This window comes from Oryx dammah, unplaced genomic scaffold, assembly GCF_014754425.2.
Source record: "Oryx dammah isolate SB20612 unplaced genomic scaffold, SCBI_Odam_1.1 HiC_scaffold_18, whole genome shotgun sequence".
In the NCBI taxonomy this organism is placed as follows: Eukaryota; Metazoa; Chordata; class Mammalia; order Artiodactyla; family Bovidae; genus Oryx; species Oryx dammah.
The window spans coordinates 92,852,296-92,873,457 of record NW_024070202.1 but is presented as its reverse complement, the minus strand read 5'-3'; the positions used below and the strand labels follow the sequence as shown (position 1 = coordinate 92,873,457).

Here is a 21,162-nt window from a genome sequence, read left to right as displayed (position 1 = left end):
TTTCTTCAAATAGTTCCTCTGGACTGGGGTCTCTCAATGTCAGCACTACTGAAACTGAGACTGGAAAACCCTTTGTTGTGAAGGCTGCCTGTGCACTACAGGAGTTTACCAGCTTCTCTGGCCTCCACTCAGCAGACACTGGTGAATCACTGCTACCTCCTTAGTCATGACATTTAAAAATGTCCCCAGACATCAGAAATATCCTGAGAACCACTGATCTAGACTTTACTACAAGTAAAATCCCTTCAAATGACACACTGACGCCCTCAGGTTATGTGATTGTCTTAATGAATAGTCGCTGATAAACTTCACTTGTACCCTACAAGCTCCGGAGAAAAGAGTCACTCTCTAGTAAGCACAGGTCTCAGTCCCTGGGGGGACCCACTCCTCAAGTATGTGTGTCATTTATTTTTCGTATTCTGCCTACTTCCAGGGACCTTTGAAGTGGACCCTGACATTTCTTTCTCAGAACAACTGACTATGTTCTGTGTGTTGCCCAGGAGTCTGGACTGTGTGAAGGGCCATTCTGCCCTGCCACAGCCCTTCTTACATTGTACTCTCACTGCCTGTTTGTCTTTCTGCCCCAGTGGACGTTAAGGTTCACAGCAGCAGAGACAATGACCATCTTGTTCACCACGTATTCTCAGCATCTAGTTGGCACATGGAGGTGCCCAATAAGCATGTATTTAATGAATATATAATAGAAATTACAACATATTTCATTTAGTTGTGGGTCAAAAGTGCAGAATTTTTGTAACCATAGCTTACTCAGCTTAAAATAACACAGGAAGCTTACCTGTGTTATTTCACTAATGGCGAAGCAACCTTATGAGATGTATATTATAACTCCATTTGTAAGATGAAGAAAGATGTACCTGGTAGTCCAGTGGTTAAGACTCCAGGCTTCCACTACAGAGGCCGTAGGTTCAATCTTTTGTCATGGAACTGCTGCTGCTGCTGCTGCCAAGTCGCCCCAGTCGTGTCTGACTCTGTGCGACCCCATAGACGGCAGCCCACCAGGCTCCCCCGTCCCTGGGATTCTCCAGGCAAGAATACTGGAGTGGGTTGCCATTTCCTTCTCCAATGCATTAAAGTGAAAAGTGAAAGTGAAGTAGCTCAGCCATGTCCGACTCTTAGCGACACCTTGGACTGCAGCCTACCAGGCTCCTCTATCCATGGGATTTTCCAGGCAAGAGTACTAGAGTGGGGTGCCATTGCCTTCTCTAAGATCTCGTAAACCTCTTGGCTCAGCCAAAATAAATAAATAAATAAGGAAACTGAGGCTCAGAGAAAGATTGACTTAGGTAATTATATAGGAAAAAGTCTGGATTTGGACCAAGGCTCACCTAACTGACAATCCTAGTCCTTTTTGATATACTGCCTCTCCTGTTCAGTCATAAACCTGTGTGTTGACTCCTCTTATGTAAAGAATGATCAGTTCACAAATAAAGACCAGAAAAATGACTTCACCACTGTGTACAATTTAGATTAGTCTGCTCTTGCCTCTTTGAGAAACCCGTAGGAACATGGTGATAATCTTGTTATGCAAAATGGTCCTAGTCCATTCAGGCTGCTGCAACAAAAACACCATAGACTGGATGGCTTGAACAACAGCATTTTCCGCCTCAGTCTGGAGGCTGAGAAGTCCAAGATCAAGGAGCTGGTAGATTTGATGTCTAGTGAGAGCACACTTCCTGGTTCATAGACATGATGTCCTTTCATGGCAGAGTGAGTGAGGGCTGTCTGAGATCTCTTTAATAAGGACACTAATCTCACACAGGAAGGTTCCACCTTCATGACCTAATCACGTCCCAAAAGTTCTGCCTCAAATACCATCTCACTGGGGATTAGGTTTTAGTGTGTGACTTTTGAAGAAATACAAACATTCAGTTTATAGCAAAAATAATTGTTTAATGGCGTTCACAGTGACAAGATTTCATGTATGGCTCAGTGTCAGAGAAACTGTGCTTTGATCTTGAATCTGGGGAGCAGGTGAGTACATGTATAGGAAAAGGTACCAGGCAGGATAAAATCCAAAATCCTTCAATTGCGTAAATTCAATTTCCTTTGTGAAATAGTTGCTGAAAGTTCTGACCCTTGATTCTGCCTCTTTTAAATGCATCTTAGCCCTCAGCCATACAGCGTTTACCATTTGCTCCCTCAGATTGTCAGGTTTTTGTAATATATTTAATAAAATAGATTTTTGTCAACTGCTTATGTTCTATCTATTCTGTCTCCTTAAAGAAATTACTTGAGGCGAAGGACGCTTATTTTTCCTTGCCAACTCTGCTAGGTGCTCAATCATTGCTGACAATGATGATAACAATTTTGAAAGAGGAAAAAGTATGCTTTTTAGTCAGTAGATGAACAGAGGTTTGCACACCTGTGTGCTCAGCCCCACTTCCTGGGTATGTGGTACCCCAGGCGAGGGAAAACAAGTTCCTTTTCCTTATGGAGCCTTCAGTCTTATCTGTTCCTTCCTCAGACAATGACAGGTAAGGGCTAAGGGAAATCTGTTTCCCTCCTGTCTAAGAGAATCTGTTGAACAGAAGGGCTCGGTAGGCAAAGGCAGATGGATAATCTCCCAGCCTATCTTGCCCTCCTGGAGGAGGGCATGGCAACCCACTCCAGTATTCTTGCCTGGAGAATCCCGTGGACAGAGGAGCCTTGCGGGGTCCACGAGGTCGCAAAGAGCCGGACACGACTGAGCGACTAAGCACACACATTTTGCCCTAGCAACGTAGGTCTGCGGCTGGCCGGCAGGAGGCGCTTCAAAGGACCGAGCCTCGGTTCCCAAGAAGAGGAACCCACATAAGACGCGAAGACAGCCCCGGCTGCGCTCTTTCTTGATTTTCCCTTAGAAGGGGCCAGGAAAAACTACAAGGTCCGGGCAGCGGGGAAGGGGTGGAGGTCCTGTGGAGTTCAACTCCCATCTCCCAGCATCCTGTGGCGGATCCGGGGATAGGAAAGACAGGCTGAATTTCGGTAGATGGGCCGGTGGGAGAGTTTTGCCAGCGCAGCGGACTCCCTCCCCGGAGCAGCCCCGCCCGCGGCACTGGAGCCCCGCCCCCGGAGCGCAGGCTCCGCCTCGGCGGCCCCGCCCCTTCCCCAGACCCGACTGGGCTGCGCTCACTCCTGAGCGGTGGCCCGGGAGCCTCCAGAAGAGGCTCCCGCCCGCCCCGAGCAGCGGCCTCCGCATGGAGGAGCCGCGCGCTCCGCCAGCGGGGTCGGCGCCGTTCCCGGTGTCTCTGCAGGGAGGCGGAACCGCTGATGTTCCGGAGCCCGGAGCCCGGCAGCACCCGGGACACGAGACGGCGGCGCAGCGGTACAGCGCCCGCCTGCTGCAGGCCGGCTACGAGCCCGAGAGGTGACGCCCAGGGCAGAGCGCGCGGGGCGCATCCGGGGCGGGCGCGGTGGCCCTGGGAACCGGGCAGCACTGCTGGGGAGGGAAAGGGCATATCCCACCACTCAAGCCCTCTTACCGCCTCAACCTGAAACTTCCTGAAACTGGGCTCAGATGCCACACACCCGGCTTTGGTTGGGGGATGCAGGTGGGCACTGTGCAGAGGGCTCAGTGCTGAGTTGCACCGGGGAGCAGGTCGGAAAAAAAAAAAAAAGATCCCTAAAATCTTAGTCCGGGGTCTGACCTCAGCTACACACCCGATAATACCTGGTCCAAGTGGCTCCAACTCGGGTGGTTCAAACCGAGTTGGAGTCCATGTCCACCTTTGATTACTCCTCCTTAGCTGTCTCCTCCTAGAACTATCTTCAGAGTCTTACTGTCAGGGTGGGTGTCCAGATGGATGACCCTCTCAGAGCCTGGTAAGGACACCAGCCCCTCCTCCCCCATTCACTGAGGTCTGATGAGACTGCCAGTGCAGCTCACCCCAGGTTCTCTCTTTAAGATTCAAACCCGGCTCTGCCCTTACCCCGCTGGGGTCTGTAAGGGTCACTGGAGGAAGAGTCGAGGTGTTGATCTGGGCCCCAGGTGACTGACTGAAAAGGAGACAGTGGCTAATCTCTGGATTGTACTGCAGCTTGAAATGCAACCCACTGTCCTTCCGGTCCAGAGGATTTGGACTTCTTTCTGTTTCCCATCTGTTGGTGCTCAGCAGCTTGGGGAGGTGACCTGGAAGCTGGGGGTTTTTTTAGGGGTGAGGGGGGTTGGTGGTCTGGGGGAATTAGCTCTGCCCAGGGGCTGGCCGCTATTATGTAAGAACTTTTAACGGCTTAAGGGGCTGCTGGGTGAAACCTGGCCCCTCCTGCCCTGGAAGGCTGGCTCTCTAGAATTGACTCAGTTTCGGGCACCTGCATCCTTTCTGCTGTCCTAGAAATCCAGCTGCTGAGGCTCAGGGTCTAGGGTGACAGAGAGAGGCCATAGGAGGAGAGGGGCTCACGGGGGCTGGATGGAGGCAGTGCCTTGGTTGGGGGCAGGTGTTGCAAGAGTGTCATTTTGGAACTCAGACCAGGGCCATGCAGGAGCATCCTTTCTGCAGACTGTACTTCTGCACCTGTCCTATCGCCACCCCACCAGATTCTGAAGAGCCGGTGTCAAACCTGAGACCCAGCCAGGTGGTGTAGTGAGATTCAAAACCTGCTGGCTAGACCTCCATCTGCCGGCTCTAGTTTAGAAACTGTGGGAAGAGGACAGGGTTCCATGAGAAGTCTAGGTTTGAGGCCAGAGTTATTGTGCTCTGGCTTGAACCTGGACAAGCTAGGTCCCCTAAACCAGCTCAACAATGTCAGTGTTAATGCTCCTCCCCACAACTCCCACAACTCTCCCTCAGAAATGTTTTGAAAGTTTGTCCCTTCAAAATAGCCCCAGACTAGAAAGAGACCTCTGGGTTCCCTGACTGGATGTGGGTGCCTGGCTGGGCACCATTCCCCCTGTCGAAGGAAGGGCCTTGATGGGGTTTGGCCTGCTCTCCTGCTCACAGCTGATAGGTGTGGAGCCTCAGGGGACCATTGGCCCTTCCTTGAGCTGGGGAGGCCCACTGGTTGCTTGGTGTCTCCTCCCCAGGGAGGAAGCAGCTGGGGAAGATCAGGAAGAGGGAGGAGGAAAGCTGAGGTGGGGGGGTGGGAGGTGGATTAACAGTCTCTGGAAAAGGACAGCCTAACCCAGGGCTGAGCCCAGCAGCTTAGAGTAATGAGACGCCCGGACACAGGTCAAAGCAGGAGGAGGTGGGGTGGGGGTGGGGGGGTGGCAGGCGGTGGGCAGCAGAAAGGGAGTGGGGCTGTGAGGTCTGTCATGCTCGGAGGAGGACTCTCCCCACAACTCAGCCTGGTGGCAGCCCTCCTCTCCTGGTTCTGAGTTCGAGGCCGGGGCAAATGTCATACTGAGGTCACCTGAGCTGGCAGACCCCAGCTGCTGTCCTGGGCCCCAGCCCTGGGGGAACCCTAGCCATCCATGGCCCACGTTGCAGGAGACAGTGACCCAGAGCAGACCACGGGGCAGCCTGTGTGCTGTTCCTGCCATGCCCTTCTAGCTTCATCTTTCTGTGGCTAGAAAGGTGCCCAGGAAGCAACTGGCGCTGAATGCCCAGTTGCTTCCTCTAGCCAGGCTCACTGTTCTACTTCGAGGCGGCTACTTGGAGGTCCTCATGCTGGTGCCCTCAGGATAACCTCTTTCCCCATATGGCTCAGACCCTCCGCATGAGTCTGTGAGTGCTGAGGTATCAGGTACACCCTAGGCATCCCTGGCAAGCTGGCTACAGCCCCCACTCAGCAGAGAACCCTAGCAGGCCCTCCTTCTCAACACCAGAGGGCTTCCAGGGGCCCCCATCAGGAGCCTCCTTCAGACTCCCCGGTTGGAGAGGGGAGCTTGGGAATCTGTGATTTTTCTGGTGCCCCGCAGTAAGAAAGAGGGCACAGTGGACATCTGTGAGTACACAGCAGCACTCTAGCCTCATAGGCCTCATCGCTCTAGCTCTGTGGGAAGCCTCCCCTTCCCTCTCACACAGATGGAACAGTCTCTGTTTTCCTGGCAGGGTCCCGGGGAGTCACTGAGGGAGGCTGGGCATCTCAGGGAGGCTCCCTTGGGCTCGGCTGCCACCACACTGGTGAGAGGTAAACAAACCCAGCCTCCAGGGCTGGGGACGGGGAGGACCACAGACAGCAGCCCTGCCAGGGAGAGGACAGGGTCCCTGGCCCACTTGTCCCTCATCTCACCAAGGGACTAGAGGAGGACAGAGGGAGGAGAGGGTGGCATTTGGGCCTGGGGCAGGGAAGGGGCTGACATCTGCTTTCTGGCTTCTCATCAGGGAGTAGCATTAGCAGTTCTGGTCACACGAAGGGGAAGGGCTGGCCCCAGACACCCCACCTCCTCCCATGGGAATCAACCTGCTACCTAATCTTACTACCTTCATGTAGAAATCTGGGTCTTGCTGGGCATCCAGGGCCACCAAATGTCTGCTTGCAGAAATTCTCAAGACTTCCCTACCCTCTGTCCTAATTTGTATGTATACTTACTTGCCTAAGCCAGGCCTGTGGTTTCCCCCCCACCCCCAGCTTCCCACCGTGCTATCCTCCGAATAAAAGCAAACTTTGCTCTCTGGGGCTAAACCTCCCTGGTATCCACACTACTTTCTGAGCTGAGGATAACACAGGATGTCAGGTTGAAGCCTCAGATCAGGAACCAGGGGTAGTACCTGTCCCCAACCCCTCCTGAACTGTAGGTTTTGCATCTGTAAAGCAGGGGTGGGGGGAGGACACCTAGTAATTGGCAATTAGTAGATTGTAGAGTAAATGTGATCATTTATGAAAAATGCCTTGTAGACAGCAGAGGGCTCCAAAGCCACCCAAAGGTCAGGAATTGTCATTGTTCAGATGCCTGACCCCTAGGAATGATGCCCGGTTGTGGGGAGCAGGGTGGGTGTGCACTGCAGAGAGGGTATACAACCTCAGACTCCGGTGTGTTGGGCAGCTGCCGGCCCAAACCAGTTCCTCAGGGCTCCGGGCCCTGATTCAAGTCTGAGCCTTAGTCTTGGGGAAGATAACCGTGTGAGAGGTTACCCTGGGACTAGGCAGCAGGGCCCCGGGGAGACTCATGCCCGCGGGGTCGATGGCCTGGATGGCCCGGAATGCTGGCCCAGGCGGAGGCGCTGCGGGGAACCTAAGAGGCTGGACTCGGAGCGGCGGAGGGGGCGTGTCCCGACCTGGCTCCGCCCCCTCCTCCGGTGAACACACACGCCCTCCGCCGCCCCGGTTCCCAGCGGCCGCTGTGCCACTGCGGGCAGCCTTGGGCGTGCGCGCGGCGGCGGCGGCGGCTGGGCCGGGCTCCGCGGGGTTCTTTGTGCTGCTGGGGGCGGAAGCGGCGGGCTCCCGAGGGAGGGGCGGCAGGAGCGGGGGTGCGGGTGAGGGCGGCGCCCGGGGCCCGCCCCGCGGCTGCTGCAGCCCCCGCCCCCGGCCCGCCCAGCCCGCGGCGGCAGCGTGGCCGTGGTGCGGCGTCAGCAGCAGCAGCAGCAGCAGCAGCAGCGTCGGCGGCGGCGGCGGCGGCGGCAGCAGCAGCGGCGGGGCGGCCCGCGCGGGTGTTTATGTCGGGTCGCGGTGTCTCCTGGCAGCATGGCGGACTACCTGATCAGCGGCGGCACCGGTTACGTGCCCGAGGATGGGCTCACTGCGCAGCAGCTGTTCGCCAACGCCGACGGCCTCACCTACAAGTAAGCGCTGGGGGCCTCAGCCCCACCTGGGCGCGCGCACTAACGCTCAGCGATCCTCCCAGGCCCCGGCCCTGCACGTGAGCCGCTCGCTCCTGGGTGACGCCCGCGTCCCCGGCCCGATTCGAGCCACTTGGGCAGCGGCGGGAGCGAGCGGGCTTGGGGGGGGGGGGGGGGGGGGGGGGGCGGGTGCGGGCAAGGCCGGGCCAGGGAAGGAAGGCGGCCCGCGCCGAGAGCAGACGGACGTGGCACAGCGACATCGCGGCCCTCGGTGCCATCCCCCGTTCTGGCTAGATCCGGGTCTGGCCTGCCCCCTTCCTCTTTCCTCGGGGCATCTTGGCCGCATGAAGGGGACATTGGGGGCGTGTGGGAACACGAGATGTGGTTCTGGAGACTTTTCCCAGACCTTGGTCCAGGACACTCTCACTCCCAGCGTCACCACGAGGGCAGGAGTCGGGGCGGGGTGGGGGAGGAGGGGCCTGTTCAGGCAGCTGCTTGGGTGTTGCCCCCAGGAGATGCCCAGCTGGGCAGTTGAGATGGCTCTTTTTTTCCACCCTCCAGTCCAACCCACTTTCCACGTGTGCCCCTGCCTGCCTACAAGTTAGTTAGTACTGGTGTTCCTCACTTGGCTAGAGTATTCTTTGACCATCACCCACCCAAGCCCTCCCCACCCAGGATTTCTGAAGAAGACAAGACCATTTGCCTCTGGCTTAGTGTGTTTTTCCATGGGCCCTGGGCCAGTTGTCCTGCTGGCTGCAGGCCTGGCACTAGCTCTTCTCTTGGCTGCAGGACTGTGTCCATGCCAGGAAAGAGCATCAGGACCTGGGACCAGGGTGGGGTAGGGATGCTCTGAGCCAAGAGCATCCTTGTCCTGTCCCCTGCTAGCTCCTGCCTTTGCCTGTAAGCACTCCTGCCTGGCAGGCCATTTCCCTGGACACCAGGATACCCAGTCACTCCTGAGGAGTGTTTCCTCTTGCTTGTCTGCGTAGCTGAGATGTGGGCCAGGCAAGGTGTATGTGTGATACCTAGAAAATGCCAAGGGTCCCAGACTCCAGCATTTCTTCTCCTGCCTCTAAGTGAGCCACAGAGGCCTCTTCACTGTACAGAAGGGCTGCCAGGGGACAGGGGCAGTTAAGATTATTTCTTTGGTGGTCTTTGATGAAGTGGGATAGAGTATATATGATATATTTTTCAGTGGTGTCTCCCAGGAACACTTCCCAGGGAGTCGTTCTACACCCTGGGGCAAATTAAAGACCCCCGTCCCTTCCACCCTGTAGCTTTTCCTTCCGGCCCTGGGGTGCCTGCTGCTTTCCTTAGTCCAGTTGGGAGTGTCCCTGAACACCCTGAGACGTTTACTTTTGGGAGTGTCTGTCAAGGCCCTGAGATTGCAGGCCTGTCAGGGCTCCTGGGCTGTGGCCCTGTGCTTTGCGGCACCTGGGTAGGCCTGTATCCCTCTTCTGGGGATTGCTGGGACCATGGCCCAGGTTAGTGTTGGCCACTGCCAGGCTTTGGCTGGGCCTCCTGTGTTGTGGTCCTAACTACAAGGCCCCTTCCTCTCGTTTCCCATTCAGGCCGTGTCCATTGGTTGCTCCAGTCCAACTGGGCAGAGCATTAGGGATGCCTGCTCTATTGGCATGCACCCCGTGCTCAGCCCCCTGGGGTCCCTTGGTGCCGTTCTGAGCCCTGTGTGACTCAGCAGCCCCAGCACTGGGCTGAGCAGCTTGCCCTGTGCTGTGGGGTGTTCCTGCTGGGTGGCGCTCCTACACTGTTCTCAGGTGCATTCCGTGTTTATTTATCATCTCCCCGCCTCCAAGACTGAGAAGTTTTCAAGGGCAGACCCTGTATCCGCTGTGTGCAGCCTTGTGGGAACGTCTGGGTCCCTTGATGAACTCTTGAGCCCTCAAGGCAATGGGTGTTTGGGGCCAGCTGCCCTAGTGGCGCCCCAGGACCGCAGAGTTTGTGCCACATTTGACTCTAGCTCTCTTGGCTGAGGTTGACAAGATACTAGCAGGGGGCACGAGGGTGGTTCAGTCCTGAACAGGTCACAGGGTTCAGGTACTCGGCTCCTCTCCCTACCCACACACTGCTTCCCCTGGTGTGGCAGGCCCTGCCCCTTTCAGGAACCCCCTCCTCACCCAGTAATGCTCACTTCCTTTCTTCACAGCGACTTCCTGATTCTCCCAGGATTCATAGACTTCACAGCTGATGAAGTGGTGAGTAAAGGGCAGAGGGGCTGTGTGTGTGGTATAGTACACTGATCTCTGGCTCAGGGGTATGGGAGAGAGATTTTTCTGGGGAAGGTGGTGGATGTAGCCATTTGTGCTGTGGGCAGTGGATTATGCCTGATGGGTTAAAGGCAGTGATGGAGATTTGGTGGGATCCTGAAAGGTGGGTCTGGCCCGGGGCCTGCAGTGAAGTTCAGAAAGGCCCAGGGAGGGTATGGGGTGGATGTAGGTGTGGCTGTTTTATTACTTACTGGATTTCTTCTGAAGTGCTAAGCAAAGATATCCTAGAAGCCAGTAAAATTATGGAAACTTTGGAAGAGGTGGACAGACTTGTTTGTGAATCCATGACTTAGAAGAACTGGTGAGAGGATCTGAAGAAGTTAGATTGTGGTCTAATACAAGGAAGCAGTGCTTCTCTTAACCGGCGGGGCTTAGGAATAAACCAAGTGGATGACCAGTATCCTTTATACTGTTAACATATGACAACCCAAATTTCCCTGGTGGCGCAGTGTTTGAGAATCTGCATGCTAATGTAGGAGACACAGGTTCGATTACTGGTCCGGGAAGATTCCATACGCCGCAGAGCAACTAAGCCCGTGTACCACAACTACTGAACCAGAGAACCACAGCTACTGAGCCTGCACACCTAAAGCCTGTGCTCTGCAACAAGAAAAGCCACCGAAATGAGAAGCCCTCCCACCACAACGCAGAGTAGCCCCTGCTCACCACAGCTAGAGAAAGCCCATGTGTAGCAAGGAAGACCCAGTACAGCCAAAAAAAGTTTTTTTAAAATAATAAATAAAATTTTAAAAATATGCAACAACATCATAGGAGGCTAAATGCTAATGGGTGTTTAGTCATTTAATGGAAAAGCTATCCTATGATGAATTAGTATGCATTTAAAAAAAAAGTTTTTCTGTTGCTGTTGTCATTAATATTTATTCAGGTTTGATTCTTACGGAACGCCAGAGGGCCTGAATGTACCCAGATCTTTTATATGTTGGGGAAGCTCACATCCAGCTTGTGTAGTCAGTGCTGACCCAGACAGATTGTTAAGGGGACATTAGGACTATTCTGGATATTCCCTTTGTGATAGCAACCTTGAAGCCTTCTTGGTTTGGCTGTTCAGTTTCACAAAGTGAAAGTGAGCAGCCTGGCCTTGTGCTGGTGCTTCCCTGGTGGCTGAAATGGTAAAGAATCTGCCTGCAATGCAGAAGTCCTAGGTCGGATCTCTGAGTCGGGAAGATCCCCTGGAGAAGGGAATGGCAACCCCCCGCAGTACTCTTACCTAGAGAATCCCTATGGACAGAGGGTCCCGGTGGGCTACAGTCCATGGGGTCACAAAGAGTTGGACACAGCTGAGTGACTAACACTTGACTTTGTCCCAGATCCTGGGCAGAGTGCAAGGAAGAGAGGGATGGGACAAGCCCATGGCCATCAAGGGTCTCCTTCCTTTGGTCTGTGTCAGGAGGCTGTGGCTCTTCTGCGCTAGGATAAGCAAGAAGGGGGAGTTTTCTAGACTGCAGGGCCGAGGTTCTCGGTCCGACTCTGGCAATAGACTGTAGGGGTCCTTGAGTCTCCAGAAAGTTACATAGCAAAGTCTGTGTCTGGGGGTTTGGGGGGCTAGGATCCACAGCTGTTAGCCTGAATCTCGGAGGTGTCTGCGATCCAGCCTTATCTACTGCTCACAGGCAGATGCTTCCCGAATACCCTGCCATCTTGACCTCTCCTCTGAGCTATGGACAGGCAGTCACCTTCTCCCTGGATGGGCGGCCTAATAGACTCCTTCCCATGCCTCTATCTCACCAGGCCCCAGAATCTCCCACCTGGACCTGTCAGCAGTCTCCCTAGTGGTCTCTCTGTCTAGACCTTGTCACCCAAAATCCCATCTTCACATTGGAGCCCGAACCACCTCTTTAAAACATAAATCAGATCATGTCTTTCTTCTGCTTGTGGTCCTCCAGTGGCTTCTCATCGCAAAATCGAATCCAAGCTCCTCTCCAAGGCTTTCAAGGCTACACATCCTTGCCCCTCTCCCCTCCCCGTCTCTCTCCCTTCCCTCTACTCTGCTAGCTTTTTCTTTCTTAAATGCACCTCAGGGAGAACTGGAATCAGAGGCAGGGTTTCACACACAGTTCCCTCGGCCTGGAAAAACAAACTCTCTACAGCTGTGGATCCTAGCCCCCCAAACCCCCAGACACAGACTTTGCTACGTAACTTTCTGGAGACTCAAGGACCCCTACAGTCTATTGCCAGAGCCGGACCGAAAACCTTGGCCCTGCACTCTAGAAAACTCCCCCTTCTTGCTGGACTTTTACTTGTCTAGTCAGCCCCTCAAGAAAGAGGTTTTACCAACCACCACATTCTTCCTCCAGTTGCCTCTTGCTTTTCTTTGGCGCCTTCATCCCAACCAGAATCATCTTGGATACGTTTTGTATGTGTCATTTTTCTTTCCAAGTAGAATGTAAGCTCCAGAGGAGGTAGCAAAGGCCTCATTCGCTTTGCTCACTGCCGTATCCCCAAGGTCGGTGCCTGGCACACACAGGAGCTCAGTAAGTGTTTGTTGAATGAATGATAAAACTTTTCACATAGACCATGTCTCCACCCTCAGGACCTGACTTCAGCCCTGACTCGAAAGATCACGCTAAAGACGCCACTCATCTCATCCCCCATGGACACTGTGACGGAGGCTGACATGGCCATCGCGATGGCTGTGAGTTGGGCACGTGGGTGGGGACCCCGGGGCTGGGAGGACTGAGCAGGGTGGGCCGGACGTCAGGAGGAATTGGAATCAGAGGTGGGGTTGGCAGAGTGAGGACGACTGGCTGACTCTAACTGTACTTCCCTTCTACCCCAGCTGATGGGCGGTATCGGTTTCATTCACCACAACTGCACTCCAGAGTTCCAGGCCAATGAAGTGCGGAAGGTCAAGGCAAGTACCAGGCCCGTTCCCATGAGAAGATGCCCTCTGGTGGTCCCCTGCCTCACAGACCCTCGCCCCTCCCCAGAACCCCATTGCCAGCTCTTTGGGCCCCGTGCGCTCCCTGGCTGATTCCTGTGGGGTCTTGTCTGCCCTTCCAGTGAGGGCACAGGGCTCAGCCTTTATTTCCCCGCTGGCTTCTTGCCGCAGTACATCCTGTCCCTGTGGCCAGACTGTACACCCTCTCCAGCTTTCTTCCAGCCTTTTCCTTCCCCTGTCTCTGCCCGCAGAAATTTGAACAGGGCTTCATCACAGACCCGGTGGTGCTAAGCCCCTCGAACACTGTGGGCGACGTGCTGGAGGCCAAGATCCGGCATGGCTTCTCAGGCATCCCCATCACTGAGACGGGCACCATGGGCAGCAAACTGGTGGGCATCGTCACCTCCCGAGACATTGACTTCCTCGCCGAGAAGGACCACACCACCCTTCTCAGTGAGGTACCTGTAGGGCAGGGAGGGCATGGCTGGGGCAGAGAGGACCCCAGGTCCGGGGCCTCAGGCTGGTGCCTGTGACCAGGGACCAGAGGGAGGCCTGGCTCCCTTCTCTCTCACCTGCCAACCTGCAGGCAAATGTTCCTGGCCCCACAGGTGATGACCCCACGGAATGAGCTGGTGGTGGCTCCAGCGGGTGTGACATTGAAAGAGGCAAATGAGATTCTGCAGCGCAGCAAGAAAGGTACCAGGGAGCAGGTGGAAAATGCACCCCCACCCCTCCTCCCATCAGAGCCCCCTTTTGCTTCACAGCTTTGCAAGTTGTCCCTGCAACCAGGCTGGGCCTCGGGGAAGGTCTGAATAACCTCAGACTGGAGCATGATTCCCGAGGTCTCTTTCCTGGCTTAGGAAATCCCATCCCTTATTTGGCGTCTTCACAGTATGTTTCTCAAAACAACTCGTTCTGCGAAACGCTCATCATGAAGAAAGGACACGGTGGTCCTAGAAAGTCGGAAAATGCGTCTGTGTCCCCATCTTGCATAAGGAATGGCTCATTACTTTATCAAGGGCTCTGAGAAGTCCCGCAGTTAAATTCATTTGCCAGTGGGGGCAGTTGACATAGTATTCATTCAGTTCAGTTCAGTCGCTCAGTTGTGTCCGACTCTGCGACCCCATGAATTGCACCACGCCAGGCCTCCCTTAGGTTCCTACGGGAGCCATTGGGAAATGCTCCCATGGCCCAGGCTGGATCGTCCTCAGGGGTGGCAGTGGACAGGACACATGATCCCCCCTGCAGGAGAGCCTCACGTTTGTGCCCTGGCTAGGAGGTTTCGACCACTGTGGCCTGTGGCCCAGCAGGTGAAGTGCTGCCAGTGCGCAGGGGCTGCCCACGGAGTGCGGCCTAGCCACAGGGCAGGAAGAGCTCCAGGAACCGGGTTTCTTTGCTTCCTGTTCCCTGGGCAGAGGGCCAGGTCCCTCTGAACACTTCCTGGGTGGGTGCTATCACTTAGTGGTGGCTTTGGGTACTGCAGGGGAGTCTCTGGCCTGGTCTATTTTCATCCTCATTACCCATCCTACCCGACCTCCAGAAGCCTGTTCCTCCATCTCACTCCTGCGTTCCTTGTCAGGGAAGCTGCCCATTGTCAATGATCGAGACGAGTTAGTGGCCATCATTGCCCGCACTGACCTGAAGAAGAACCGGGACTATCCCCTGGCTTCCAAGGATTCCCACAAGCAGCTGCTGTGCGGGGCGGCTGTGGGCACCCGTGAGGATGACAAATACCGCCTGGACCTGCTCACCCAGGCGGGCGCCGATGTCATAGTGCTGGTAGGGGTGCTGCCCTGGAGAAGGGGCGGTTCAGTGGAGTCTGCACTTAGAAGACCCAGCTTCACCTCTAATTAAGCCCAGTGTCAGAACTGGGAGGGTCACTGGGACTCTGACAGCTTAGAACAAACTGAGGAGCCTCTGGGGGCACTCTGCACTTACATAACATGACCCTGATGTTTATTGCACTTATTGAGTGCGATGGCTCACCAGGTGCTGCGCTCAGAACTTTATGTAGGTGAACTCAGTTAATCCTCATTGATGTACAGGCACCAAGCCCATTTGTTAGGTGGGAAAACTGAGGTCAAGAGGTTAAGTAATTTAGTTAGTGAGTTGGTGGGAATAGAATATGACCCCAGGTCCCATCTCTTTGCTGTGAGGACCGGTCCATATTGTGGGTATGAAGGGGCTTTGTCTGCCCTGCAACTATCCATGAGTGGTGCTTATCCTTTGTGGGGGAGGCAAGGCTCTTTGAGAATCTGCTGAGAATTGTCTAGTGACTGCCCAGAAAAAGACAGAGGTGCATTCTCATAGGGCTTTCATCGGTTTGTCCACTCAAAACCCCCCAAACTCCTCTCCCTCAGTGAGGGCCCTCAGCCTCCACCCCTCAACTTTCCTGGTCCCCTTCCCACAGGACTCATCCCAAGGGAACTCTGTGTATCAGATTGCCATGGTACACTATACTAAGCAGAAGTACCCCCACCTCCAGGTGATTGGGGGGAATGGTGAGTGCAGGGTCCCTGCTCACATCCTGGCCCTCGCCCCCCCACTGTGTAACCTCTCTGTGTCACTTGGCATCCCCTGGTGGTGGCATTGCTCCTGGTATGGGAGGCGGGGGGCTGCAGGAATGGGCTTTGGTCACAGTAGGTGTGGGTGGTGGGTATGGACTGGGGTCCCAGGACGCCCTTGGGCAACCCATCCTGACACTCTTCCTCCCCTCCGACTGCCCCTCTCCCCAGTGGTGACAGCAGCTCAGGCCAAGAACCTGATTGACGCTGGTGTGGACGGGCTGCGTGTGGGCATGGGCTGCGGCTCCATCTGCATCACCCAGGAAGGTGAGTGTCAGGAGGAGTGGGAGTGGCTGCGCTTCGAACGCCCTCTGGCCTTTATCAGGCCCCAGGGCCTCACTCTCCTGCCATGAGAGTGTGCAGAGTGCTCGCTCAGCCAGGCCCCTTCTTGGGGTTCAAGAGTGACCCAGGCTCAGACTGACTGTTTAGCCCACTGACTTGTGGGGAGACAGGTATCTGAGGAGGTGACTAAGTTTTTGGTGTGCGTCAGTCTGCTTCTCAGATTCTGGTCTGGGAAGCCCAATTGGTGGGCCCAGGACTGAGGTATTTGGTCCCTCTAGTGAGGGTGATGTCTCCCAAACGCTGCACAACCTGTTTGGTCTTTAAGCCTCTGCTTTTAACTGTCTGGGCCTCCCTGGTGACTCAGATGGTAAAGAATCCGCCAGCAATGTGGGAGACCAGGATTCAATACCAGTTTGGGAAGATCCCCTGAAGGAGGATGTGGCAACCCACTCCATTCCACCTCTGTATTAGCTGACCCCTGAGGTGAGATGTAGGCCTTTTCTATAAATTAAGAAATGTTAGTTGAGCACCTACTGTGTGTCAGGTGTTGTTCTAAATCTTGGGGATGTAAAAAGAACAAAACAGAGGTACAGGCAGAGGAGACTTCTTTCCTCCTTTATCTAGCCTTGCATCCATTCCCTAGATATGTGCTGGTTTCTTAGAATTCTCACTTAGAAATCAAATACTTAAGAGCCTTGGACAATGAAACTTAAAGAAATGCAAACCAATATCCCAAAGGAGGCTGTGAGTACCTAACCCTAGTAACAGTGAAGGGGAGCTAGTGTGTGGAGAGAGGTGAGGCTGAGGTCAGTACTGATGCAACCGCTGGTATCCCCATAGGGCTCTTGTAGGTGAGGAGGTCCAGGTTCCTGGAATGACATTTACCCTACTGCTGTTGTTATTTTTATTTGCCACGTGAACATCCAGAGTGGTCCTTTTCCCCAAGTGGAGGTAGGGCGCAAGGCGCGAGAGGCCTATTCTTGGCCCCTGTTGCTGTTGACACTGCTGACACCTGTCTTGTGTACTGTCCCCAGTGATGGCCTGTGGTCGGCCCCAGGGCACTGCCGTGTACAAGGTGGCTGAGTATGCCCGGCGCTTTGGGGTCCCAGTCATAGCCGACGGCGGCATCCAGACCGTGGGGCACGTGGTCAAGGCGCTGGCCCTCGGAGCCTCCACAGGTGAGGGGCGGGTCCGCTGGGGATGGGGCAGGCTGGCGAGGGGTGGTCGGAGGGCCCGGGGGCTAGAGACCCTGACCCCCCGACCGCTGCAGTGATGATGGGCTCCCTGCTTGCGGCCACCACGGAGGCCCCCGGCGAATACTTCTTCTCGGATGGTGTGAGGCTCAAGAAGTACCGCGGCATGGGCTCGCTGGACGCCATGGAGAAGAGCAGCAGCAGCCAGAAACGCTACTTCAGGTGCCTGCCCGCCCCACCCCTCCCCGGCCTTGGGCCAGCACATCGGCCCCCAGGCCTTCAGGTCTGCATGGACCCTCTGACTTCTCACGGTGGCACCCAGCCTCCATATTACAGCTCTGGAAGCCGAGGCACAGGGCAACGAGTCGCAGGCCCGAGATAGTGCCGGGGGCCCCTGACTAGGAACCCACGCTTATTTATGCTGTAGCACAGAGAGTAACAGCTTTAGGGGTCATTCTGGGGCTTCCCAGGGGGCGCTGGTGGTAAAGAACATGCCTGCCAATGCAGGAGACGTAGGCAACACAGGTTCGATGCCTGGGTTGGGAAGATCCCCTGCAGGAGGGCATGGCAACCCACTCCAGCATTCTTGCCTGGAGAATCCCATGGACAGAGGAGCCTGGAGGGCTACAGTCCATGGGGTTGCAGAGTCTGACACAACTGAAGGACTGAGCATGCCTGCTGGCTAGTAGCCCCTCTGCCAGTACCCTCGAGAGGTGGAGTGGGGTCCCCTGAGCCCTGGGCAGTGGAGCTCAGGCTTCCCGCCCTCCACGCAGTGAGGGAGACAAGGTGAAGATCGCGCAGGGCGTCTCGGGCTCCATCCAGGACAAAGGCTCCATTCAGAAGTTCGTGCCCTACCTCATAGCGGGCATCCAGCATGGCTGCCAGGACATCGGGGCCCGGAGCCTGTCTGTCCTGCGGTGAGTGTGGTAACTCAAGAGCTGTGGGTGGGGGGCGAGTGGGAGGCTCCTGGCGCCCCCCTTGCCTCCTTTCTCTGTCTTTCCTCCCTGCTTGCTGCCCCTGACTGGCACCATCTCACTGGCAGGTCCATGATGTACTCAGGAGAGCTCAAGTTTGAGAAGCGGACCATGTCGGCCCAGATCGAGGGTGGCGTCCACGGCCTGCACTCGTAAGTGCGGCAGCCTCCTGGCCCTGGCTGGCTGGCCCTGGGTCCGGCAGGCGGGGCCGTGGTTCAGAGGCTGAGCCGAGGTTTCAGGGATGGAGGCTGTGGCAGGGTGACCCCAGCACCCTCTCCTTCAGGGCCTGGCCCACCCTGGAACCTCGCCCTTTAGCTCCCCAACGCAGGCAGGCCCTCCCCTCTCCTCGGGTGTCTCACCCCCCGACCCCGAGCTGGGCACGGGAGATGTGACCACTTGTTCCTCCCAGCTTCCTAGCCCTTGCTTGCTCAGAAGCTTGGTGGCTGGTCGCAGGGCTAGCAGTGCTGGGCTCTCGCTGGTGGTGGCACCAAGCAGGCCGGTGGAGGCTGGGGGCGCAAGCCCTTGGTAGGGAGAAGGGCAGAGAGACCGACGCCAGGGCTGGTGCTGGGGCAGCCATGGGAGGGGGTAGCGCTAGTTGGCAGCAGTAGTTGCAGGCATGCAGCCCCACCCTGATCGAGAGGGCCTGTCCCCCCAGGCAGAGGCGGGCATCTAACCTGTGTCTCTTTCTGCCCCATCCTCCCATAGCTATACCTTTCTGCCGTGTAAGTAACTGCGCTGCCCGGGGCCAAGCGTAGAGTAGAGCAGGGGGCAGTCTGGGTGGGGCCTGGGCTGGGGTGGGGGACGTTGGGCTGGGGGTGGAGCTGGGGTGTCCTCATGGGACTCGGACCGTAGGACTAGCATCGTGGTGGGGGCAGCTGGCATTGGCCTCCCCTGCAGGGGAAATGTCCCCTCCTGGGGTGCAGAGAGGCATCCCTGACCACAGGCCTGAGGCTGTCCTGTCTGGGACTGGACCCAGTGACCACAGGGGACTCAGGCCACTGCACCTGCAGGGGTGGGTGGAGATGTGAGCGGCAGAGCCCTGGCTTGGCCTGACCTCTTCCTGTGAGGATGGGCTGTGCTGTCCTTAGCCGCCTCCACCCCGGCCCTGAGGACAGACCTTCCACCAGCTGTGGCCCGAGGAGCATGGCTGTCTCTGGGCCTGGCTTGCCTCTTCCAGGAGCCTTGGCCTGAAGTGGATGAACAGAGGCACTGGGCTTGCTTCCTGTCCCTTCCCACCCCCTCCCCTACCTCCCATCGTGGCTGAGGGGCAGGGGCTTCAGCAGCAGCTCACTGCCTCCCCTGAGTCTGGGGGCCACCCGGCAGCCCAGGGCCAGCCTGGGCAAGGGGCTCTGGGAAGGCGGGGCCCACTTCCTGCACGCCCACTCTGGGTTTTCACTCTGCCTTTGTGCCCACAGTTACGAGAAGCGGCTGTACTGAGGACGGTGCCGGTGGCCGAGTTAGTGGAGGAGGCGTGCCCCAGGGCCCCACTTTGGGCGCAGCCTCCCTCCGTAACTGAGCAGTCCACAGACTTGCACTGCTGGTTCCCCAGCTCCTTTTCCAGGGAGAGAGGCAGGGGTGGGCCCTGAGTGTCCACGGCCCTTCCTTGGGCCTCCCCCTGCCCCCTACTTCCCCCCGAGCCCCATCCACCCCCGCAGAGTCAGGACTGCTCCCGGGCTAGCTTGCCCTGGGAGTCCTCCCAGGTTCCCCGTTCTTCAGCGCCCCCTGAGCCCAGCCAGCCTGGACTCTCAGGCCCTGCGCCTGCCTCAGGTCTTTCTCGCTGCAGCCTGCTCCGGCCCGGCTCCCACCCCTGGGATCAGTGGCCCCTCCTGGCTTCTCCCGTAGGGCACCCCCCACCCCAAAAATGGTGCTCTCCTGGCCTGCCTCCGGCCCCTTCCCAGGCTGCTGCGCCCTCAGCTGTGGGGCACTACTGGGCTCCTGACCTAGGCCGGAGGGAGGTCTCTAACCCCTTCCCCCTTGCTGGGACTCCCCAGCCCTGCTCCTCAGGCTGCCCGTCTCTGGCCCTGGGGAGGAGGCTGCCCACCATTCCCAACTGGCCCCCATCCCCGGGTGTACCGTCCCTGCCCTCTCTTCTCAGCTGCAGTCGAAGGCTTTAACTTTGCACACTTTGGGGGCCACAGTTGCGTCATTGTATGTTAAAATAATCTGAATAAATCAAGAGGTTTCAGCGCCTCTGCCATCCTGTCTCCATCCCCTGTCCACTGGACTGCTGGCGCCATCCCAGTGGGAAACTGGAGCCCAGAGCGCCATCAGAGCCGGGCTGCGGGGGCCGCCAGGCCGAGCCTCCCCAGGAAGGTGGCGAGGGTGCTGCTGTACTCCAGGGGGTGCTGGCGCAGGTGAGCCGCATGGCACGAGGTCTCCCAGGCCTGCACCCATACCGGCATGCCCAGCTGCTGCCAGGTGGCCAGCAGCTCCTGCAGGCGGGCACTGTCGCAGAGGGGATCGTCCAGGCTATAGAAGACAAGCGTCGGGGGCCTGACGGGCGGCTGCCGGAACGCGCCCACCGCAGCCTCGTAATGCCGGATGGTGTAGCTGGGACACAGGTGGAAGTAGAACGTGGCTGTGGCCCTGACCACTGGGCCCAGGGCCTGCGGCTTCATCAGCTGAGACACACCTGTGGGTTCCAGGAGGCGGGGTCAGCGCCTGCTGTCATATGCGGCTCAGGCCCTGCCTCCTGGGAGCGGGGGCACTGACACGTGGACTGCTGAGGATCCCTAGAGCTGGGGGTCCTGGGACACAAACGTTGCCTTCTCTGCCTTTGTTGTAGTTGGTCAATGGGCACCCAGCTGTCCCGCCTGGTACACACACCATCCTGGGCAGAGGCAAGGAAGGTGGCCTGGGAATGCTCTAGAGACAGGAAGGAGCAGAGGGCAGAATGCCCTAGTTGTGAGTAGTGGAAAGCTGGAAACAGCCCCATGACTGCCAGGGAGGGGTGGCCTCAGCCCACACTTGGCCTGCTGGTCCCTTCCTTCTCCCAGGCCATTCCTGAAAGAGCCATGTGGTCAGGACCCAGCCTCTCTCTCTCTGGTATTTTCCAGCTTTGTGACATCTTCAGGGATGAGAATGAAAGATCTAGGTGGTACAACTGTTGGGTGGATTCAGAATTGGTTCAACAACTGCTCCTGGAGTTGCAAAGTGACTGGGTCATTGAGAGTCCCCTGAGGCCTTATGCCCTGGAATCTGCAGCCTTGGAGAGCACCTGGGAGTCTGAGGTGACCTGATTGGGTGGGAGAAGGAAATCCGGATACCCAGGGATGGTAAAAGATAAGAGGGGATGGACCAGAACAAGGCT

General features: G+C 56.7%; 1 protein-coding gene across 1 annotated transcript; it reads left to right on the top strand.

The window, feature by feature from the left end:
- Window positions 1–3,117: 3,117 nt before the first annotated feature.
- On the top strand, window positions 3,118–20,042 carry IMPDH1 (inosine monophosphate dehydrogenase 1). The gene is made up of 15 exons (XM_040259583.1): window positions 3,118–3,367; window positions 7,560–7,658; window positions 9,820–9,868; window positions 12,492–12,593; window positions 12,738–12,812; window positions 13,091–13,297; window positions 13,448–13,535; window positions 14,419–14,618; window positions 15,250–15,340; window positions 15,575–15,670; window positions 16,720–16,863; window positions 16,956–17,100; window positions 17,652–17,795; window positions 17,921–18,004; window positions 19,268–20,042. The coding sequence occupies exons 1-15, from the start codon at window positions 3,198–3,200 to the stop codon at window positions 19,287–19,289; spliced, it is 1,716 nt and encodes a 571-aa protein (XP_040115517.1). The 5' UTR covers window positions 3,118–3,197; the 3' UTR covers window positions 19,290–20,042.
- Window positions 20,043–21,162: the final 1,120 nt, after the last annotated feature.